The sequence below is a fragment of the Phoxinus phoxinus genome (assembly GCF_949152265.1).
Source record: "Phoxinus phoxinus genome assembly, chromosome: 20".
Classification (NCBI taxonomy): Eukaryota; Metazoa; Chordata; class Actinopteri; order Cypriniformes; family Leuciscidae; genus Phoxinus; species Phoxinus phoxinus.
Genome location: NC_136895.1, coordinates 22,418,513 through 22,442,977, shown reverse-complemented (window position 1 = coordinate 22,442,977; position 24,465 = coordinate 22,418,513). Strand labels below are relative to the sequence as shown.

The 24,465-nt window shown below is 36.1% G+C and overlaps 1 protein-coding gene across 6 annotated transcripts in view; it reads left to right on the top strand.

The window, feature by feature from the left end:
• LOC306988933 (NACHT, LRR and PYD domains-containing protein 12-like) overlaps positions 1-24,465 on the top strand; it is a 92,309-nt gene that overhangs the window by 37,515 nt on the left and 30,329 nt on the right. For 3 of the 6 annotated variants that reach the window (XM_079594153.1, XM_079594152.1, XM_079594154.1), the window contains 12 exons: positions 605-800; positions 896-2,699; positions 3,480-3,650; positions 4,175-4,345; positions 4,460-4,633; positions 4,803-4,973; positions 5,128-5,301; positions 5,675-5,848; positions 6,014-6,184; positions 6,332-6,502; positions 6,703-6,876; positions 7,090-7,260. In XM_079594153.1, the coding sequence (XP_079450279.1) occupies positions 605-800; positions 896-2,699; positions 3,480-3,650; positions 4,175-4,345; positions 4,460-4,633; positions 4,803-4,973; positions 5,128-5,301; positions 5,675-5,848; positions 6,014-6,184; positions 6,332-6,502; positions 6,703-6,876; positions 7,090-7,260 (3,722 nt within the window). Of the gene's footprint in view, positions 1-604; positions 801-895; positions 2,700-3,479; positions 3,651-4,174; positions 4,346-4,459; positions 4,634-4,802; positions 4,974-5,127; positions 5,302-5,674; positions 5,849-6,013; positions 6,185-6,331; positions 6,503-6,702; positions 6,877-7,089; positions 7,261-10,635; positions 10,810-13,513; positions 13,685-14,109; positions 14,284-15,272; positions 15,432-16,838; positions 19,806-24,465 lie in introns of those variants that run through there. The other 3 variants (XM_079594157.1, XM_079594155.1, XM_079594156.1) reach the window with 3 other exon arrangements.

Below are 24,465 nucleotides of genomic sequence, written 5' to 3'. Positions count from 1 at the left end.
AGATTTGTGCCTATTTTTTTCACATTCACGAGAGAAATACTCTTCTCCTGAAAACGTCCTGAAACGTCCATTTAAAAGCATGTTCCCTCTGAGAAATAAGTCTAATTTCACCAAAATTATTTCCCTCATGTGGTAATATTTTTCCTTGTAATTATGTATGGTTTGCAAAAAAAAAAAAAAAAAAAAATTTTATGTAGGTAAAAATACCCTCGGGCTTATCACAACTATGCAGACTTAAATATGTAAAAGCTGCAATATTGTACAAATTATTTTTACACCACAAACAAAATCCTATTTTTTTCTGAACAAGAAACTTTTTTTACACATGACAAGGCTTAATGTCGAGCCCTGGTGGAGCCGTTGCTCAGCCTTCATCTGCACTTTACTAGAGTACCCCCATTCATTTCAGAAGCATTGATTCTGGATCCCGGCCTGCTGTTTGTGTTTTTGTATTCACCACCACTTTACCTTACGTATGGTCAATATTTACAAACTAAATCATGCATTTTACTGTTGCTTTTCTGTAATTTGTACTACCAGTAAATTGTTTAAATTTTTAAAATTCAAATGTATTATCCTTATTTTTTTCCTGCTTTGTTTTCAGGATCTTGAGAACAAAATAATAATATTTCTGAAGAATGAGCTGGACAAGTTTAAGAAAATTGTAAAAGAAGGGAACACCCAATACTTTGTGCAGGACTTCACAGAGGAAATGCGTGATATTAAAGAAGCAGCTCTTGATATGACACTCTACTTCCTGAGAGATATGAAGCAAGTTGAGGCTGCAGATGCTCTACAAGGTAAGAGTTTCATGGGCATAACAATCTATCATTGTCACTTATAAAATGTACTAGAGAAAATTATGAATATCTGTTTTTTTGTTCTTGTGTGTTAGATGAGCTGGTCCTCATTCATCAGCGACCGCTAAAATCAAACCTGAAGAAGAAGTATGAATCTGTATCAGAAGGAATTGCAAAGCATGGTGACTCCAAGCTTCTGAATAACATCTACACAGATCTCTATATGACTCAGGGTGCTAGTGAACAAGTCAATACAGAACATGAAGTAAGACAGGTTCAGGCTGCTGCCAGGCGGCAAGAATCACAAGAGATACCAATTGAATGCAAGCATTTGTTTGAAGCTCCTGAACAAGACAAGGAGATCAGAACTGTACTGACAAAAGGAGTTGCTGGCATCGGGAAATCCATTTCTGTGCAAAAGTTTATTGTGGATTGGGCTAAAGGAAAAGAAAATCAGGATATTACTTTCATATTTCCTTTTGCATTTCGAGAGATGAACTTAAAAAAGAAAGAAAAACAAAGCTTAACAAGTCTTATAAGTCAGTTTTTCCCAGAGATAAAAGGGCTGAACCTTGCAAGAAATGATAAATTCAAAGTCCTATTCATCCTTGATGGATTGGATGTATGTCGCCTTCCTCTAAACTTTGATGGTAATGAGACGTGGCGTGATGTATCGTCCCCAGCCTCTCTGGATGTTCTTCTGACAAACCTCATCAAGGGAAATCTGTTTCCTTCTGCTCTCATCTGGATCACCACCAGACCAGCAGCTGCCAGTAAGATTCCTCCTGAATGCATCGACCGCGTGACAGAAGTACAAGGATTCAATGATGCACAAAAGAAGGAGGAGTACTTCAGAAAAAGATTCACGGATGTGGATCTGGCCAACAAAATCATTGATCATGTTAAACAATCAAAGAGTCTCTTTATCATGTGCTACATCCCAGTCTTCTGCTGGATTTCAGCCACTGTTCTCCAGAACATTTTTGAGGAGAAAATAAATAATGACAATCAGGAATCAAATACTGAAGACACTCCCAAGACTCTGACACAAATGTACACACACTTTCTCCGCTTTCAGATCCAGCAGAGCAGACGAAAGTATGATGGAGAATACACACCAGATGTTTCCTGGGATAAAGACGCCATCCTTTCACTGGGGAGACTGGCATTTCATCAGCTGGAAAGAAACAACCTGATCTTCTATGACACAGACCTGGAATCCTGTGGTATTGATGTCTCTAAAGCATCAGTGTATTCAGGCATGTGTACCCAGATCTTTAAGGAGGAAAGAGGGATCACTGTTGGTACCACATACTGCTTTGTTCACTTGAGCATTCAAGAGTTTATTGCAGGCCTTTATGCACATCTGTTTCTAGACATCAACAAGAAAAGTGTGTTTGTTCCTGAGTCTGCAGAACAAGAAAACAAAAATGAAGCCATGATTGATTTGCTCAAGACTGCAGTGGACAAGGCGCTCGAGAGTGAAACTGGACACCTGGACCTTTTCCTTCGCTTCCTCCTCGGTCTGTCACTCCAGTCCAATCGTCCACTCTTACGAGGACTGTTGACACAGCAAGATGACAATGACCAGAGCAAAAATGAAATAGTGCAGTACATCAAGCAGAAATTACAAGATAATCTGTCTCCAGAGAGATCCATCAATCTGTTCTACTGTCTGAATGAACTGAACGATCAAACTCTGGTGAAAGAGATTCAGACCCACTTTAGAGAAGGAAGTCTCTCATCTGCTGATCTTTCACCGGCCCAGTGGTCAGCTGTGGCCTTTGTGTTGTTGACATCAGAGGAGGAGTTGGGGGAGTTTGAGCTTCAGAAATTCAAGAAATCAGACGAGTGTCTCTTTAGACTGTTGGAAGTTGTGAAAATCTCCAAAAAAGCTCTGTAAGTAATTTAAAGCAGAGGTCTTCAAACCGGCCCTGAAGGCCCACTGCCATACACAGTTTATATCCAACCTGCTTCATCTAGTGATTTTCAAGTAATCCTGAAAAGCTTGATTATCTGGTTCAGATGTGTTAATTAGGTTGATTAAAAAGTAATTCAAAAGAAAAATACATTTATCACAAACCTCCATAAGAAATTATTGATCATATGCCAGATATAAGTATACAATAATGTCTGAAGAACGACAGACAATCGTAACGCAGAACAAATGTATCACAGGCGCACCAGCCAAACTCACTCTCTAGTTCCTCGTCCGGTCTTTCAAACTCTATGAATTAACCCTTTGAATGCCGGTGCAAAATAAAACGGCAATTTCAAAACGATTATTAAGAGACTGTGCTCTACACTTAGAATGTTGTTTAGCCATATTCATTTACAATTGTTATGGTTAACTATAAACATTGTTCATTAAGATCGTTCAAAATGTTTAAACTATTTTAAGCACCTTGAAATTATTTTTTTCAAAAAAAAAGTGTAAAGTAAGAAACAACATAATTGAAATTAAATTCTGCAAATCATATTGACATACAGCGTGTTCATATTCTGCTTGCATCTATATAGTTTGCATCATCAAATAGGGAGTATAATGAATTTGATCTCTTAATATCACTGTCATTGTGATTGTTAGTCTAAAATTAATTTAAAAAAAATTATATTTGTATATATCAAATCCATTGTTTGTATTTAATTTTTCTTTGTATTCTAAATTATTTCTTGTAGGTTAAACGATTGTGACTTAACAGACAAAAGCTGTTCAAGTCTGGCTAAAGCTTTCGGATCAGATAACAATCTGGAAGAGCTGAATATGAACAATAATAATCTACAGAGTTCAGGAGTAATTCATCTCTGCTCTGGACTGAAGAGTGTAAAGTGTAAACTGGAGATACTGAGGTAAGTTGTGTGGCAGCAGACAAAAGGTGTTATTTAGATAGCCTTTACAAAGTTTGTGTATAAATAATATATTTCAATACCATAGTTAATTTACATAAATTGTGATGACTAAAAATTAGTTTACCATTATACTATCTACTTTGTTTCAGAAACAAATATGGTTAATTTGCATCACCCTCATGATCATAGTGAATTCATGAAACCTACAAAATTAGATTTTTGATTTGCTAGTTGAGTTGTAGATCTGCTCTGCTTTTTCAATATTGTAGTAACCATGCAAATTATAACATAGCAAAATGATTGTGGCACGGTCCAAATGAAAAGAGATTATTAATAAGAATCATGAAAGATTGAAATATCCAGCTAACTGTATCTGAACTAATCATGAGACATGAAACTGTGAGACTGTAACTAAGGCCTGATAGTAACAGATGTGCAGTAAAACTCACTCGCTTGGCCTCGAGAGGCGCTAGCATGCTTCTCATACTGGTGAATCAAATACGTTGACAAAAACATTTTTTCAGACTCAGCCAGTGTGCACTAACAGAGGAAAGCTGTTTAGATCTGGCTTCAGTTCTCAGTTCAGACTCCAGCAGTCTGAAGGATCTTGACCTGAGCAATAATAATCTGAAGGATTCAGGAGCAAAGCTGCTCTCTGATGGACTGAAGGAGAACTGTAAACTGGAGAAACTCAGGTGAGTTAATGTCTAACATATTGAAGTTAGACTCTAACTCTGGGTCTAACTCTGGGCATTTCGTTTGTCTCTATATTCAGTGATCAAATTTTAATTGAATTGTCTTTTCTGTAGACTCTCAGACTGCAGTATCACAGAAGAAGGTTATAAAGCTCTGGCTTCAGCTCTGAGATCAAACCCTTCACACCTGATAGAGCTGGATCTCACAGGAAATGATCCTGGACAATCAGGAGTGAAGGAGCTCGATGATTTACTACAAGATCCAGACTGTCAACTGAAGACACTGAGGTGAGATGTGATGAAATAATACAAAATAAATAAGCAGGTAAATTATTTGTAAAACATATTATTTCACTAATACAAGTTAAACCATTTTACATGCAGAATCATATGCTACATAATGTTTAATTAGCTCAAGTTTATTTCAAAACTGAATCCTACTTCTTCAATTCTGCAGGTTTTTGGGTCCTGCTGCAGAGGAGGCCTGTCAGTATGTGAGAGGAATTGTGGGTAAAAACCCGTTACTCCTGAGAGAGCTGAATCTGAGTGACTGTAAACTAGAAGACACACGAGTGAATCAGATCTCTGCTCTACTGCAGGATAAACACTGTAAACTCAAAACTCTTCAGTGAGTATGTTACATGTTTCAATACATTTAAAATCTTTTAAGAAATCTAAATCTAAACCAGTTACTGAAAATATAATTTTAAGACTGCCATTGTTCCTTGAAGATTTTTTTAATATCAAATGAAGACCTTATCCTGTTTTTTCTTTCTCTTCAGGCTGAATAATAACAGTATTACAGAAGAAGGTTGTGCTGCTCTGACTTCAGCGTTTAATTCAAACCCTTCAAACCTGATAGAGCTGGACCTGAGTGGAAATAAACTAGGAAACTCGGGAATGAAGAAGATCTGCTGTTTGTTGGAAAATACCCAATGCAGATTGGAGAAAGTGAAGTGTGTATCTTCATTAATTCACATTTCTGCATGTTCTGCACAGTTATTCATGTTTGTTCAATTAGTCTAACTGAAATTTTCAGTGTGACTGGGGCTATTAATCTGCTTAACATCTCTATTTGTGTTTGACTGAAGAAAGTGCATTTCAAATATACATACACTCTTTCTCTGACAATATGTTCATAATTTGTGATTAATATGTAGGCTAACTATATTATTTATCATTTTATTTTTGACTTGAATTTCACTTCTTTGTTGGTTTTAGTGTCAAACCTGCAGTAGTTTGACAGAAGCGATTAATAAAGCCCAGTACTAATATGATAATCTGTGTCCCCCGAAATAATAAACAACATTTTTTTATATATATTATTAGACTCTCAGACTGCAGTATCACAGAAGAAGGTTATAAAGCTCTGGCTTCAGCTCTGAGATCAAACCCTTCACACCTGATAGAGCTGGATCTCACAGGAAATGATCCTGGACAATCAGGAGTGAAGCAGCTCAATGATTTACTACAGGATCCAGACTGTCAACTGAAGACACTGAGGTGAGTGTTTTTTAAATAAAGTCCAGTAGTTTTAAAACAGTTTTATATGAGAGAAATAAACCATCAACAATAGTTTAATGATGTCATGAAAATTAATGAAGCCACTTTCACAAGATACTGTATGTCATTGACATTACTGGCCATTTAATGAACGTCTGTCTCCAGGTTTTTGGGTCCTACTGCAGATGAAGCCTGTCAGTATGTGAGAGGAATTGTGGGTAAAAACCCATTACTCCTGAGAGAGCTGAATCTGAGCGATCGTGAACTAGGAGACTTAAACGTGAAGAATCTTGTTCCTTTGCTGCAGGATAAACACTGTAAACTAAACACACTGATGTGAGTATTGTGTTCTTTTATTATTGTATATCTAAAGTATCTTACAGAAATCAAGTGACCATAACACAATAATTCTCATTAGTCACTGAATATTGGCATCAAGTACTTTGTGTTTGTAAATTCTCTCTCTCATGTTCATCATTTTAGGCTGTGTAATTGTGGTCTAACAGAGGAAAGCTGTTCAGCTCTCGCTACAGTCCTGAGATCAAACTCCAGTCTGAAAGAGCTTGACATGAGCAACAATAATCTGCAGGATTCAGGAGTGAAGAAACTCCAGGACGCATTAGAAAATACAAACTGTAGACTGGAGAAACTCAGGTGATTAAATTAACCATCGTTTTATTTTAATAATGACATTCTCGTTTATTCAAAGTCAAAACTACAGTAGTAAACTATAGAAAGGGATAAGCATGCTTCTATCAGATTATAAGATTTAATGACAGGAGGAAATAGTAATAATAATATCAATAATAATTAATTATGTAATAAATTTGATTATAATAAAACCTATTCTATAGACTTTCAGACTGCAGTATCACAGAAGAAGGTTATAAAGCTCTGGCTTCAGCTCTGAGATCAAACCCTTCACACCTGATAGAGCTGGATCTCACAGGAAATGATCCTGGACAATCAGGAGTGAAGCAGCTCAATGATTTATTACAGGATCCAGACTGTCAACTGAAGACACTGAGGTGAGACGTGATGAAATAATACAACATACATTATATGCAGCCAAATTATTTATAGAAATATTATTTTAATAATACAATAAGCTACATTATATGTTGTTACATCAAAGTTGACTGCATGATTCCAAGACTAAAATCATGTAAAATTGGATTTTGTCATTACACCAAGTTTAGTTGAGAATTGAACTGAATCCTGCTTCATCTTCTCTTCTGCAGGTTTTTGGGTCCTGCTGCAGAAGAAGCCTGTCAGTATGTGAGAGGAATTGTGGGTAAACACCCGTTACTCCTGAGAGAGCTGAATCTGAGTAAACGTGAACTAGGAGACACACGAGTGAATCAGATCGCTGCTCTTCTGCAGGATAAACACTGTAAACTCAACACACTGAAGTGAGTATTTCACATGGTTAAAATTTTTATTTTTATTACCTTTAATAGTAATGCTACAGTAGCTGGTAGTGCTATTTCCACAAAACCACAATAAATTGATTTTAATAATTATTTCAGTTTTTGACTGTTGAAGGAAACACATTAGATTATTCTGATATATTTTTTATTCAGTTAATATGTGTAGTGATTTTCAAATGACAAACTACTATCAGACATGACCAGGGGTGTAGTTTGTGGAGGGGATGGGGGAGGTAAACCCCCCAATAACCAAAACAAGCAAGCAATATTTATAGCTTACCATGGTTAATGTAAACATAGAATCAGGCCATTAATTATATACATCGCGCGTTCAGAGATTTTATAAGCACAATGTTCCCGTACGAATCAAACGGTCCAATTATCTGTGTATTATGACTGAAGTCTGGTTTATTTGACTGTGTGCATGAGTACCGCTCGCGAATCACTGCTACTCTACGAGCATTCACCAGCGCGCTACAAAAGTGTGATAAGATTCGCTCGAGCCGTTCCAATCGCGAAGCTGGTGATAAAATGTGCAACCCATTTGAGTTCTATTGAGAATTTACCGCTTTAAAACACAATGGAGAAAGTCAAACATGATCTAAAACAGCCACATACACCAAAAAGACTGATGAAAAGAGGAGAAACATCATCCTGCACCAACATAAATTAGAAAGCTTTTTAAACAACTCATGACCACTCTTATTAGAATTTATCAAATTCTATTGTATTTATTGTGGTAAATTATGACTAACTTGTATAATTTGCAATAGATTATCTGTTAAGAGAATAGATTTTTCACTAAAGATTTATATTACAACTGTGGCATAGTTTCTGAATGTGTAGGTTGCTATTTTTCATTGCAAATGCTATAGATAAAAATAGAAAGATAAAAAGTGAACATTGGCCTTATGGTAATGAGGAGACATCAATGATCTTACCTGTGATTATGTACTTATAAGTAATAAATGCTAATAGTTAAACAATTACCAGAACAACCTTTTAGGCCAAGTACAAGTTAGAATCAAGAGTACCTTCTTGAATTATTGACTAAACAATTTGTGTTTCTTTTCTGCTAATAATGACAAATATTAGGAAAAACCTGGCTTTCAGATATGCCAAGAGATGACAGAAAATTAACATTTTCAATATAAGAACATTTTAAGTAAAGTTAGTTTGACCTACCATGGCGCTTTGATTTAGAAAATTCTGTCAAACGGATAAGTATTAGCTTAAATAAAATAAAATACATTATTATCCTATGTAAACAAATAATTGTTAACTATTACTTTATTGCAGTTATGTTATCGATGCATGTGTGGCAGGGCTGGACTGGGACTAAAAATCGGCCCGGGCATTTTGGCCCAGACTGGCCCACATATGATCATAAACACCACCCATCTTTGCACGCCCTTGCATATGTTTTTGTTCAACTCCTATTCATAAAAAACAATAATGCCATGTAATGATTGAGTAGGAACGAGTGAGAGTTAAGAGATGTAATAAGCACAAAATTGTCATTTATTGATATAACTGAACTAATCTCCACAGTAATGCACCCCAAAAAACAAGCTAAGTTGCATTGGCATTGCAATACAGGTGTTTCCCACAGGTTCTTTGGTAAAATATTGTAAAATTGTAAAACAAATGCACTGAAAAATAAAGGAAACTTTCATAATTAGTTTTGTACTAATTTCTATAGGCTACTTGAAAGAGAAGCACGTGATCTTTTATTTTGGCGGAAAACATGGATACAAACGCGTCTCATTAAACTTCTATTAAATTGCTGTAATCGTCAACTATGCAGATGTGGAAATAATGCGTAACTGGGTAATGGGTTCCTACACTCATAGCCTAAGTGTTTTGAAAGTAGTTCTGCTTACCGCGGACTCTACACTTTCTCATCTCTCTCCTGATCCTCCTCTCTATAATCATCAGCCACTGGAGCTGATGAAGGTCCTGCTGCTGCAGAAAACATATACTTTGACACATTTTACAGCGTCTGCTTGAAGGGCCTGTATCTATTTTTCACGCTATTTCTCTGCACATTCCGTGCGTTTCTTCTCCATCTCTATTTTGACAGATACACACTGACACTGCACGCTCGCTCAAAGCCCAAAGGGGGAGGTGTTTAAAGATGTGATTGGGCCAGCCCAGTGTCAATCAAGAAAACAACCAATGGGCCGCTGATCTACGCGTTTCATGGGCCGGTCTGTCAGTGGAAAAAAACCCCGCTTACTTTTTTTACCAATGCATTACACCGGCACTAAACCAGCGCCGTCAATTAAACAAAATAAATCGAATGGGCCGCCGATGTACGAGTTTTATGAGCCGTAAAAAAAAAAAAAAAAAAAATGAGATTGAGATGTATCGGCCCAAAAAGCACGTCGGCCCGGTATGCCCGATTACCAGTCCAGCCCTGATGTGTGGATTATACCACAAAAACTGCTTCGTGTACCAGTATATATTAAAATTTTTCTCACAACCTCATTTTCATAGTGTCATTGTGCCCAGGGGCCTCTGAACTCTTAATCCGGCCCTGTGTGGTCTAAATGTCCTAAATGCTGACCAGGTTTGGCTGGATGAGTGGTGGACACTGAGTTACCATTACAGCAGACTGCACAGAAGTTGCTTTAAAGGCCCTCACGTTGGCTATGTCAAGCTGGAAGAGTGATGGATAGATACTAACAGCTGTTGTACTTCCTGTGGCTTTTGAAATCAGCCAAAAGAGTTCGAGTGGTCCTGCGCAACTGATCACTGTTTTCCCTGCCTTTAGTTTTGTCTTTTAAATAGTTTATGGGTTTGAGATTTATCATAAATTTTTCGTTTGTTTGTAGGCCCAGAAACTAATCCGTTGTAATTCTTTTTGTTATGGTTTATTTTGTGAACTAAAGCTGGGTCATTACCTACAGCTCTCAGTATTGTAACTAGGGGGAAGATATTCACTTTGAGTCATACAAATGTGATGTGGAAAGAGCTTTTGGTGTGTATTTATGCATTTAGTGTGCTGTGTAAGAAATGTGTAATTTATTTTTGGGGGGATTTTGTATTTATTTATTTTGTGTATTTTCTTAAAAGTGCAATTCAATATGTCGTTTAACCTGACTAAGGTCTATTGCGTTAAAGTTGAAGAATGTGATACATGTACTGATTGTGTAAATGTCGTTCTGTAGAAATCTGCTACGATAAAGACAAGAGTAAAGAAAACTGACAAAAGATATTGTTGAAAAATTACAGAGAAGAATCAACATCTTCCAGCACACAGAACTAGTGTGACAGCCTTAAAAACAGAGGATCATAAATTAAACTAGTGCCTGATGTAGCAATTCAGTTTGTCTTTTCTCTTTCTGTCTTCAGTCTGTGGAGTTGCAGTATTACAGAGGAACAGTGTCTCATCCTGACTTCAGCTCTGAAATCAAACCCATCACACCTGAGAGAACTGAACCTGAGCGAGAATGAAATAAGAAACACAGGAGTGAAGCACTTATGTGACGTACTGAAGGATTCACACTGTAAACTGGAGAGATTGAGGTCAGTAACATTTGCATACATCAATCATACAGTTGGTTGACAACCAGAATAATACTTTTACCGCCGCCAATAGCTCGTCTTTAATCTGCTAAATTATTGTTTTTTCGATCATTCACGAAATTGAGATGACTGACCGTGATAAGAAACTTTTCAAAACAGATCCATACATTGAACAAATCAGAAAAATGCTCTTAACATTGTTGACTTGGCTACAAAAAAATAATAGACTACATTTTCATTGGCTTTTATATTGAAAGCAATACTATTTAGTTAAAGGAACACTAAAATGAAAACCCTGTCGCACATTTCAAGGTTTAAATAGTGTCGGGCAGTTTATTTATTTAAAACAGGGTTGCATCAAGTTTAGCGTTATTCCCTTTGCGATGCAAAATGAGAAATACAGAATATCATTCTTGTGATATTTTAAATTTGTATTGCCAAAGAAATTGCAGCTCTGCTGTGTACAATTAAAACAGAACAAAGAAACATAAATTAAGAACAGGCGTTTTTCTTTGCCTCTCTCTCGCGGGATTATGGGGGGTGCTGGATTGCAGAGGCAGGATATAGGCCTATACACATTAATTGCGGAGATCTGAACTAATATTCAATAAAAATAAACATGATAAGACTTATTCATGTTTCTTTGTTATTTATTTGTATCGATTGCAAAAATTAACTAGATTAATCACACTTTTTTCAGATTAATCACGATTAATCACCATTAAAAAACCTTACGACTCTTTGCCTTCATTTAAGACTTTAACTCATGTAAGACAGCTCAGTCTGCTCTTATGAGGATACTCGACAAAACTGACATTTTTGCATAATTGCGTGTTGGTGTTCGTTCAACTTCAAGCCAAAAGAGAACTTGATCAATTTGTCTTGGCTTGAATGGTTTAAAATCATTTGTATGAATAAAAGAACCTCATATAATGAAGCAGAAGCAGATGTAAATTCAGTCTTTCTGTTGGATAATATTTGTTCCTTAGTGTAAAATGGAAATGCATCGTCATTTTATAAATATAAGCAAAAAAAACAATATGGTGTAAAAAAGTTTTAGAAATCTCTCTGCATTGATAATAATAAAAAATTACAATAGCCCATGTTTGTTCGGGATTTGAACCCATGTCATCTTCTAAATTATTGAAACCTAAGTTCTACCACTCGACCACGAATTTCCTCACTGAGAAATGCCCAACATCAGTTGTCCAGCAGTCAGTGTGTTCGCTCACACGAGAGAGACGCTCTTTTCATTCGTCTCATTCCTCAATAGAATAGTCATAATAATCAGCATCATTGCACCTCATTTATTTTCACTGACTGCGAGATATGGTGTTCTTGTGGTGTGTGTTTTTGTTTATTATCGCGCTGCTCCCGCTAGGAATAGGCTTCTGTTGCCCACCGACGTCTACAATATGAAAATATAGTTGGCCACCAACTGTAATTCCTGAAAATCACATGTACAGTAACAAAAAAGACATTGAGTTCACAGTTTTGGTGAATTCCAATTGTAAGTGAGCATCCTTATGCCCTTCTTACTCTGATAGTCCTTGAAACGTGGACTTTAAGGGCATCAGGGCTTTTGCGCACACTTGTTGAAGACAAAGACAATGTAATTTCCTCATTATCTTCACTTGGAATGTTACCATGACAACACAGTATGGCGTCCAGCAGCCCATTAACTTTTCTTACAATAACATTCTTGCATCAATATGGTGGTTGCTGCGTTCCCTCTCTTCTCTCAAATTTATAAAAGCTTGCCATCTCTTCTTTGGACACTGGTATAGTCACATTTACCTTACATGTCTACTATTAAAAACATTTCTTGCCTATTAACTTATTTAAACTTCATATGAAATTCAAGATGAAAATGTGTGTAAGAGGCCTATATATTACAAACAAAACAAAACAACTTGAATTAATCTGATATGTTTACTCAAACTCTCCCGTCATCTGTCTTTGAAAATGAATCACGAGGACTCGTCACCCTGGGTCACATGACCATAAATGATAATGATTACCCTGTGGAGTGAGTGAGACAAAAGTCAGGAACAGCTCGGCAGCCTTTATACTCTTTTCAAGGTCACATTCATCAGGGCTTCTTTCCGCTATGCATTCCACAGATAAGAGACCCATTGTTATATAAGTTTCTATTAACACTTACAGTAGCTGACACTGAGACCACCAAAAGTAAATGCACTCTGACCTCAAGGACCAAAGGTCCCTTCCCAGCTGTCCCCAAAGTGTCTCACTCCTGCACGTTCACAGGTATACAAACACAAATATTATCTGTTAAAGATCAATGAAAATATTTGTTTTCCATTACACGGACCAGACAGAGTTGTCAGCGATTCTTCCTATTGTAAAGTCATTCAATGTGTAACCAAACCGATCCATCGTGCAGTGCACACAGCAGCAACTGAATGTTACCAGATAGTCATGTAGTGTGGAAATAACAGTGATCTGACCACTTTATAAATCATGCAATGTGAACTCTGCAGTCCATCACTAACAGACTTGTGGAAAGGCCCTTCATGAAGAGATTCAGTTGTTCACTTTCACTTCGAACATCCCTATAGATCGTGTCTCCTCTGCCATTGAAGGGCGCAAAAAAAAAGCAGTTTGGAATTTGTCCTTTATTTGTTATGAAGATGCTATAACTTTACTGAATGAAGTTTTTTTTCTCTCATTTCTCCAAATGTAGGTTAAGATACTGTATGACAGATGAAGGATGTTCTGCTGTGACTTCAGCTCTGAAATCAAACCCATCACTCCTGAGAGACCTGAACCTGAGCGGGAATAAACTAGGAGACTCTGGAGTGAAAAACCTCAGTGATCTACTGATGAACCCAGAGTGCAAGCTGGAGATACTACAGTTAGTATCATTATACATTGCAGTTCAATTTACAGTTTATTTTAAGACAACAGGACTCAAGTAATGGTATTTATAGCTCTGAACCTTCGGTTACACTTTATTTTAAATGTCTTTAGTAATAAATCTCAGTATACTGCTATATATTAATTTTTCTAACAGCCTCATTTTCATCCACATAAAATCAAGTGTCATCTAACCTGACTTAGGTCTATTGTGTTAAATTTGTACTGATTGTGTAAATGCAGAAAAGAAATTACTGCTACGATAAAGAGTAAAGAAAAGAGACAAAAGAAATAAAAAAAAAATGAAAGACAATAAACAACATCTTCCAGCACACAGAACTAGTGTGACAGTTGAAAACAGAGTTTGGGAATTAAACTAGTGTCTGTTTCACTTCAGTTAGTCTTTTCTCTTTCTGTCTTCAGTGTGTGTGATTGCAGTATTACAGGGGAACAGTGTCTCATCCTGACTTCAGCTCTGAAATCAAACCCATCACACCTGAGAGATCTGAACCTCTGGAAGAATAAAATAGAAAACACAGGAGTGAATCACTTATGTGACGTACTGAAGGATTCACACTGCAAACTGGAGAGATTGGGGTCAGTCACATTCACATACAACAGTGGTTCTCTCTCTTATGGACATAAACCACATTTTGGAAATTTAAAAATTTTGAAAGCCAAATACATACATATATACACCTGTAGCAATTTAGTGTATTTCAAAACTCTTCGCATCTGTTTGGAGGTGCTTGAAGTGCTCTATTCAGTTTAAAGATCAATAGGTGCTCAAAAACCCCATATATCCAGGCCTGGTTGTGCTTTGTACCACCCGAGATGAAAACGACTAAAATAATCAACCTTTTTAAAGCTACACTATGCATTTTTGTTTAATTAATAAAAAAAATAACACGTTATTATTCAATAATATCTCTTTTTAGGGCTTTACCCAAATACACTTTGATAAACCTGTAATATTGAACTGTATGTTAGAGCAGTTTGTATGGATTTCATTAGAAATTACTTGCATCATACACACTTACACAGAGAAAAGTAACTCCAGTAGTTAATTTTATTTTTCACCAAGAGGGACAAAAGTGTAGTGTAGCGATAAAGAGATCCTCAACCCAAAACTGAAAATGTAATCATTTACATACCCTCATGCCATTTCAGATTTATACGAGTTTCTCCAGATGAACTCCAATATTTTTACACAAATAATCTGTCTCTATGAGTCGTGTACTGGACCTCCAAAGATGATTCTTCATAAACCACACAAAGCAAACACAGTGGTCATCCATACGACCCCAGTTAATAAATTAAAGTCTTCTGAAGCAAAACGATAGGTGTTTGTGAGAAAAACCTTTTTAACAATAAACCATAACATCTATGAACCGACTGTGATCCTGTGTGGAGTATCTCTTTAACAAACCCTTCAACAAAGTATTCAATAAGTTTAAACCAAAACACTTTATTCTCTGTCTCTCCTGAAAAGACTATACAGTGTATTTGTGGAAAATAATTCACCTCAGTCGTGTTTTGTGATCCGGTGAAAGTAAGATGATCTCTGTCTGTTTGTCTCTTTCTAGGCTAAAGCACTGTGGCATTACAGATGTTTCTGCTTTAACTCAGTCTTTGACAAACTCAAATGCACTGCAGTTTTTAAAAGAGCTTGATCTGAGCGACAATATGATCAGAGACTCAAAGCAGCTCAGAGACGTGATACGAGACTCAAACTGTACACTGAGGTGAGTAAACATCAGTGATGTTAAAGATACTTTCATTAATCTCTGACAGTCTTTCAATATTTGTGCAATGAAAATATAATTAAGTTTTATTGAAACAATGAGGGCAAAATTTAAATACATTGAAAACCAGTTAAGCACAAGCCCACCCCACAGCTAATTCAAAGTCATTGGTCAATCACAGTCACCTGCCAAGAAAGTTCAGACTTCAGAAAAATCATGGATGGATCTGATTGTGAAAAACCGTAATGCTCTCTGCCATGATGTGCTACATAGCATTTTGAGTAGAGTTTTTTTTTAACCGTACTAGAAGTTGTGTTATGCAAGCCAGACAAGTAGTTGGCGGTCACTTTGTAAAGAAAGAGTAAAAACATGCGCATACCTATAGACTAAACACGATATATATACGGCGTCACAGTATTTGAAGTTTACACTGAGATGATAATGATATTGTTTTCAAAAACTTTCACTTTGAAACCTGTTTTAAAGTTTGCGTTCTCAGGTCACCAACATGCTGTGTCATGTAAATGAACGACTGTTGAAAACTGTGTTGTGTAAATGACCCTATAATGATTTTTACAACGGAAATGAATCAACCCTGAACTTGCTTAAACTGGACAATTACTTTCTTCTAGAGCTGCTGTACAGTAAAAAAAAAATCTGTTGCTTTAATTTCCAGTTATCTCTGTAAAGCTGCTTTGAAACAGTCTGTACTGTAAAAAGCGCTATATAAATAAAGGTGACCTGATTGACATGACCTCTGAAATCTCTAGAATCCGCTGGGCCGGGGTTTGTACTTTACTGGTTTCTGAAGACACAAACAACTTTATTGAACAACATAAAATAGCTTTATGAATTGCATCAGTAGAAAATCATTAGAATTTGATAGAACAAATTTAGACTGATAGTTTGAACACAGATTGTAAAACGCAGGTAAAATCAGTGCAGATCCCACATGGTCAATGTCTCTCTCTTGTGTGTTTTTACTCTGACAAGCATCACATCACATTGCTTTACGCTTTCTTGACTTTCCAACTCTAGAAATGTGTGAGGATCTGATGTCTGTACAACTTAATCTAAAATTACATTCTATATTCAAATATAAACTCTGTTCTCAACTGACAATATCAGTTTTATATCTTTAAAATGAACAAGGATTTTTGTGAGATTGTTTAAAACCTACATCTTATGAATTCACAGTGATTATACAGAAATGCATGTATTTAATAGCTCATTTAAACTGCTTCAAACCACACACTGCTTCGACAAATGTAAAGTTTATCATACTAGCTCTTTAAAATGACTACTAATGTAAGCAGTATTATTAGAAATATACATGTACACATGTAATATTGAATGATTACTGTTGGTTTAGTACTCTTACAAATTAACATTTTATTTTATTTACAGGTGAAATGGATTGAGAAGATCTTGGTCAGAGCTGAGATGAAGCAAGCATAAAGAAATATTTAGTATAAGGCCTACAATCATGATCATAACTGTCATTGCCAAATTTAGCACCCAAATGTAGGCTATCAAGTGATATTGAACGTTAAATTGTTGTGGGCTACATGATTTCTTTATGCCTTACTGTCATTTTCTATTTGTGGACATTTTCAGGGATGAGATTCTTCCGGAATAATCGGCCTAAAATCTTGACCCACGTGAATCATGCAGAGTAATAAAATAATTTGGGTGGGGGGTTTGATGGTTGATCACTGCCCTTTCATATTAATCACACTATGCGATATGGGATAATATTAAATCATTGTCTGTGATGTTTTTTTTGCTATTCGCATTCAGAGAGAGAGAGAGAGAGAGAGAGAGAGTGAGTCCCCACTAGTGATAATGGCCGATAGAACTAAACAAAAGTTTAGTCTGGTTACACTTTAGGGCTGTGATATTAATCGAATTTTATTTTTTCCAAGGATTATAAAAATAATATATTTGAGGTTAAAACTTGTAAACGTTCCGTCTAGCGCAACTTCCTTCCCTTCACAGCGGTGAGCATTCCTTCCTCCCTAAACTTCACGTCAGAATCGGCACAATCTGTGATTGCTGTAAACTAATACCGCGAGAGAGATGCGGTTTTCAACTTCAAGGTGGCTCGTGTGTGTACACTCCGAAACGGGCCGCGAAAGACAAGTAAATTATACATTAAGCTTTGTGTGCGTCTAAACAATCAAATACACACAAAAATGTCAAAATGACCGGCTTGAGTATTCACTTAAACACAGTTTGTCTTAAATGGGCCTAAATAGTTAGGAGAAAATATGTTGTGTGTTGTTATATCTGCATTCGGTCTTAAAGGGGCAGCAGTCTAATAATGCGCATAAAACAACAAAATAGAAGATTACTTACAGCTCTTGAATTACTGGTGGGACGATTTTATGACGTTTCTTTTCATGTTGATTTTACTATTTTGCAAGTGACCATTACAGCCAAACTAATTTCAAATTAATTTTAAAAAGCCTTACAAGAAAATAAAAAAGAATGGGAGACATTTAAACCAAAGTCATTATTTTCTTTGTTATTAAAAAATAAGAAAAATGATTCACATTATATATATACACAACATAATATACAAATGTATATATTTGTCAGCTACAGTAGGTGTATTTAACAGTAGCATTCAATGCATCCAGACTGAAGTGAAGTTCCATCGACTTGCCTGTCAATCATCCACTGCTGACACAAATGTACTCCGCCAGTTACATGCATTTTTAAATGAAAATAACCCCCTGTACAGAAAACTCTGAGAAGCACATACATAACTTCTTATGCCCGATTATCCTGATTCAAACATCACGATTGTTTAGATTAAAATCCAAGTGAATCTATAAAAAAATACTGCACTAACCAAACCTTTCTAGACCTTGGCATTAGTACTATTACTATGTGATTATTTTTTTAAACTTATACATTCAGATGTTGTAGCTATAGCTGAATAATGACAAATAATCTTGTTTAAAGCAGAATAAGGTTCTTCCTCTTCACCATTTTTTTATTTTCATCAGATAACTGTCATAGCAACAACTAAATCACTTACATTCTATGAATCGTATGCATATACTTAATTTATCCACTCATTGTTTTCATTTAGTCCCGTTAGTTACTGCTGTCTGTCTTTTTTGTTATTTAAATTCCTTTTATTGCACCTGACCTGTGTCTTCCTTAATGCAGTCAGACGTTCTACAAGTTATCCACTGTCTCATAAATCCTTTAGATTAGCCAGCTGACAAACTCCCTCCAGTTTACATAATGTTAGTTTATTCTGCAATCCTCCTTGATTGTTCTTAGTCGTGAGTTAAGTTAATGCACGTATGGTGAAATTCCCCAGCTGGAGCTGAGCTAAGTTATAATTGTTCATTGTGCTTAACTATAATCTCTCAATTTTCACTAAACACAAGGTTATGAGGCAAATATTCTGCCTCAAATATTTCCAAATTGTCACCAAATAGTTGGTGGTCAAACTGAGCTCAACAGTTCAAGACTGAAGTTACCACTGGAAGTCTCTCAGTTTTAAATGTAAAGTTGCTTGTTATACTAAATGATAATAAAAAATGAAAATTTCTGAAGCCAGTTGGCTTTCAACATTTTTTTTGAAATGGGATTTATTACTAATTTTTTTTTCGACAGTTCAAATGCAACCGGTTACGCCTGATTATTTTGAAGACTTTATGAAAGCTATTGTTTCAGATGAAATGGGAAATATTTGAGAATAAATTGAATAAACAGTAAATAAGAGAGATGTTCATTGTTTATTAAAATGTAAGTATTAAAAAATAAACTGTTAGAAATATACATTTTAGAATATAAAGTTTTAATTTATATATCACTGTCATTAACAATTCAGTTGAGGCTACACTCTTAGAAGAAAAGGTTCTATATAGAACCTTAAAAGGTTCTATAGGCGCTTCGTATTTGGAACCCCCAAAAGGTTCTACACTCTTAGAAAAAAAGGGTTCATTGGGGTTCTATATAGAACCATAGGGTTCTTTACTCAACTCCAAAGAACCTTTTATGCTAAAAAGGTTCTATAATGACAAGAAAGAACCCTTTTGGTTCTTAAAAACCCTTAAAAAGGGTTCTGTATATAGAACCTTTTAGGGGTTCCAAATACAAAGCGCCTATAGAACCTTTTAAGGTTCTATATAGAACCTTTTCTTCTAGTGACTTTCTCTAGAACCCGTTAAGACAGATTTTATCAGTGCTTTTTTTATTGTGCTTTTATTTTCAAGTCTTTGGTCTCCTTCCCTGTTTGAAATAATTTATGTTCTGTTTAAATTATAGTCTTTTTCTATAAGCAGCATATACTGTAGGATCTTTACCTTGGGGAAAAGAGAGCACAGAAAGCAAATAAACTGAGAAGTCGTTCAATCTTATTGTACTGACTGCGTTTCCTTTAACTGTTTTACAAAAAATGTTAAAATGGTATTACAATACATGAAATTTTCATTGCTACAGAAATTATATTTATTTACTTGCATCTACAATGTACAATTGTAAATATTTTTATTTATTTACCTGAAACCTTTACCTTTAAACAACCATTACTTAACTGTAAATAGCGGTGTTTTGTAGACAGTCTTTTTAAACGAGTTAAGGATTAAGTCCAAATTTTTCCCCTTTGATTACCAAAAATTCAATGAAAAATAGGCAAGGCAAGTTTAATATAGCACCTACAATATTTCTTAAAAAATTGTAATTCAAATTGCTTTATATAAAAGTGAAGGGAATTAAATAAAAATAAAATAGGAAATAGAAATAAGAATACAAATTGATATAAAATATACTTAAAGAGACAGTTGACCCAAAATTCTGACTTTAAATTATTTTAAAAATGTTAAATTCTGTTTATCAATCACTCGTTCCAAATGAGTCGTTCCAAATCCAAGAAACCACAACCTCCCTGGAACGTGATCTCTACTGAGGATTTGCACTTTATATTCAGATCAAAGACTATCACACCTGTATAGTTTTCGATGATTAACCTTGAATTTGACTGTAAACTGGAGATTCACGGGTGAGTTGTTGTCTACCATAAAGTTCTCTGGGCTTTTTTTCCCCCCTCTATATTCAGTTGTCAGTTTTGATTTGCAAATAAGGTATAAAATACAATCCACTTCAGGGATTTACAATGTTCAGGGGATTCTTAGAATAACTAATCAGCTGAATGTTACATTTGCATTCTTCTAGACTCTCAAACTGCAGCAGAAGAAGGGTATAAAGCTCTGGCTTCAGCTCTGAGATCAAACCCTTCACACCTGATAGAACTGGATCTCACAGGAAATGATCCTGGACAATCAGGAGTGAAGCTGCTCAATGGTTTACTACAGGATCCAAACTGTAAACTGAAGACACTGAGGTCAGACATGATGAAATTACACAAAATAAATTATATGCAGGCAAATTATTTATTGATAGTTTTATAGATTTATAGTAAGGCTGGAGAAACTGGTTGGAGATAAACTGGTCTATGAAACAAAGGACCTTGCTGGAAATTAACATCTGACCTCCCCCATGCAGTCTCACTCCCTCTCACGCCTAAAGACTCACACAAGAATATATATGTGGTTTAATGTGAATGATTATTGTGTTTAGTATCATTTTAAATGCCTCAGAGTGAGTGGTACAAATGTACAAAGGTTAAACAAAAAGAAATCATGTTTTGAGAAGTTTAGAGAAACTGACACACAAAGGAAGGTTGTCTCTAGGCAAATGGTCTCCTACCCCCAAAAGGTGTCAACTCTGAATGTAAATTCCCAGTGTTAACATGTGAAAGAGGTTTTGGCTATTTAATGGAATGCTGCAGAGGAATCTGGTGCTTTCTGTATCTAGACTGGCCCGTGATGGCTGGGAGTGACCGAGACTTCCAGCCTCATGTATTTATTCAGGTTGGGTTCGCATCTCTTCTCTTTATTCATGTTTTGTATTGATTATCTTTGAATTGATTATACAATTGACCTGATATACCTGATTTAATAAATTGTTACATTTGATTATTCAAACTGATTTTGACCTTGTTCATTTAATAGTTTAAAAGTAATAGTCAAACATTCGCTCACTTTTATAGATATTATCAAAACCTTTCATTTATGGAGTCAGATGAAATAACGAGTAAATACATATGAGAAATTGCATTTAACCCAAATTACTTTGATATGCTGGAAAGACGGAACGCGCAAGAAACCCTCCTGGTATTATTGGAAACCCTCATTGGACCAGTGTAGCGCGGCTTACACCGCTGTCTGCTTATTTCTCAAAAATAATAACTTCTAACTGCCAAAATTCAGGGTTTTTATTTAAAGGTAGGGTTGGTAATCCTGTTCAGAAACATTTTTTATTATACTGGGTGAAATGGTCCTTCCATTTTGATAGTAGTCAATACATTATGTGTTCAGAAAAAAGGAATGAAACAAATCTGACCTCTGTAGCAGCTGTAGGACAGTAAAAACTCTGACCAATCACTGCCATTCGGTGCGAATGTAAAGAACCAATCAGATGCCTTCATGTCTCGTGCCCGAGCACCACTGCGTGCACAGCAGTGATGCGCGGGTCAATGTATAAACAACCCGCACCCGACCGACGTTTTCAACTAACCCGCCCGCAACTCGGACCGCAAAAAAAAGAAAGAAAATATTGTACCCGACCCGCTTCCTGACCCGCGTTTTTTAAAGTAGCTATAGTAAATGCTCATCGTGTCATGGGCCATATAGACGGAGGAACTAGGGGTGCACATTTTGATATGCTGTATGATATAGCCTAGTGTTTTGTAATAAAGGCTTGATTTATTCATTTATTTCGTTTCATTCTCTTAACAATTAAGATGCTGCATGTGTTTATCCAGCCTAATCGACGTGTGCGTCTCTCCCCGGACTTTCCCAACAAAAATCCCGCCCCCTCTCAGCAAATAGGCTACCTAAAACTGACATTACTGAGCTATATGCGTTTAAAAGTAGCCTATTAAAATGGCACAATGGCATTGCTCAGTTCAACGCGTTGGGAAATCGGGCATTTTGTCCCGCGTCAGCTTTTATTCAAAAGTTAATAACGCGCTCAACATTCAAAAGGTAAATAAGGATTTCCCACTTTCATCTGCAGACTGCTCGTGCGTCATCCTCGCGCATTCAGACAATAAAGTGTAGACCTATGTATTTCATAGAACATTGTGTCTAGTACTATATAAATTACAAAGGTAAACGACCCGACCGACCGCGACCCGAATATCATTAAAAATATTTTTGGATGACTCGTAACCGCGGGCGCAGGCACCCGCTCATTTTGGATCAACCCGCGCATCACTGGTAGGTACATGCAGCTGACTCCAAATGTGGATGCGCGTTCATGTTTGTGGAGGGGCGTAGCTTTGGACGGAGCACTGACAGGAGGGGGCGGAGCTTAGAAGAGGTGTCACTTTCAAATCTGGCTAGCTCTCCAACATTACCTACTCTAGCTTTAAGACCATCAACCATTTGCTAAAACCGCACCCAAGTGTTGTTCATTGTCCAATAGACTGTAATTAATAATAATAAAATAATACAATTGTGGATAAGGTCTCTAATATAAGGAAGTCAATTACACCTTGGTGTCTGTTACACAATCAGGTTGTAGGGAGGTGTTGCTGGATTCTTTCTCATCTTTATCAGAAAAGGATTTTTATGAATTTGTCAGATATTGTGCCTATAAGGCTGATCTAATGATCTGTCAAGCTTGCGTCCTCAAGACATGCTTAGGAGACATAAAAGACTGGTTGGCTTGTAATTGTTTGCAGTTAAATACTAATAAAACTGAAGTAGTGATATTTGGTCAGGGCTCTAATAAAAGTAAGTTTGAGTCAGCTCTTAAATACATCTTTCCTGATATTCAACAAGTAAACAATCTGGGTGTTTACTTATTTTCTCTATTTTGAATATCATATTAGGAAAACTGTTCAATCTTGTTTTTATCAATTCAAAAATATTTCCAAGTTGAGACAGATTTTAAATTGTAAAAACACAGAGACGCTTGTTCATGCTTTTATTTCATCTCACCTGGATTAATGTAATGCCCCGTTTTCTTCTTTAAATCAAAGTATTTTATCACAGCTCCAATTGGTACAAAATGCTGCTGCTAGATTACTGACTCGAACTAGACCTTTTAAACACATCACTCCAGTTTTAGCTTCACAACATGGATCGTTTGTAAGATAATATTTTTGACATATAAAGTGCTTCATGGTTTGGCATCTAAGTATTTCAGAACTTCTTAGAGCCCATGAAAGTCAGGTGTCTCAGATCTTCAAATCTGGTTGGCTGTTCCAAGATCTAGATATAAAACAAAAGGAGATTTTGTGGTGAAGGCACCCATAGACATGTATAAAGGCTCGATGGCTTACCGGCGCTGAGAGCCAATGGGACCCGACGACGTCACACGGCGGCCATCTTAGGACAGGTCCGCTTGTCCAGTTATAACAAAGTCTATTGTGCATGTAGTGCTGAAATAACTATATCTTGCTCAATTTTCAACCGATTTTCAAACGGCTTGGTGTGTCATAAACGTCAGGGATGCGGCTATTTAACTGCATACTGCATACATTCAAAACGTGAAGCTACAATTTAAACATCGGCATCAGCACAAATCATAGCCACGTTAATAAGGTTTGTAATAAACCAAACTGGTTCACAAGTTTAATAACCAAGGGAAAATCAAAAGCATTAATATTATCATGATAGACAGTAACTGAGAACTACCGGTAAATACGGGTGTATTGTGAAATGACAGGGCAAAAATATTTTTTTTAAGGTTTAATTTGTTCAGTGACCATTCAGCATTAACATAAACATGCTAATTATGTTTTTTTTACTGGTGAAATAAAGGAAGAAGAGGAGGCTGGTCAGATCATAGATGTGTCCTGTCAGCAGAAATCTGGCTCTTCAATAAAAAGCCTGCAAACGATACTGATGATATTGAGATTAAACAAACATAATGAAGTATATGTTGCTGATCTTAAATCTAATTTAGCAAATCAGAATTTAGCACATATTGCAAAATATAT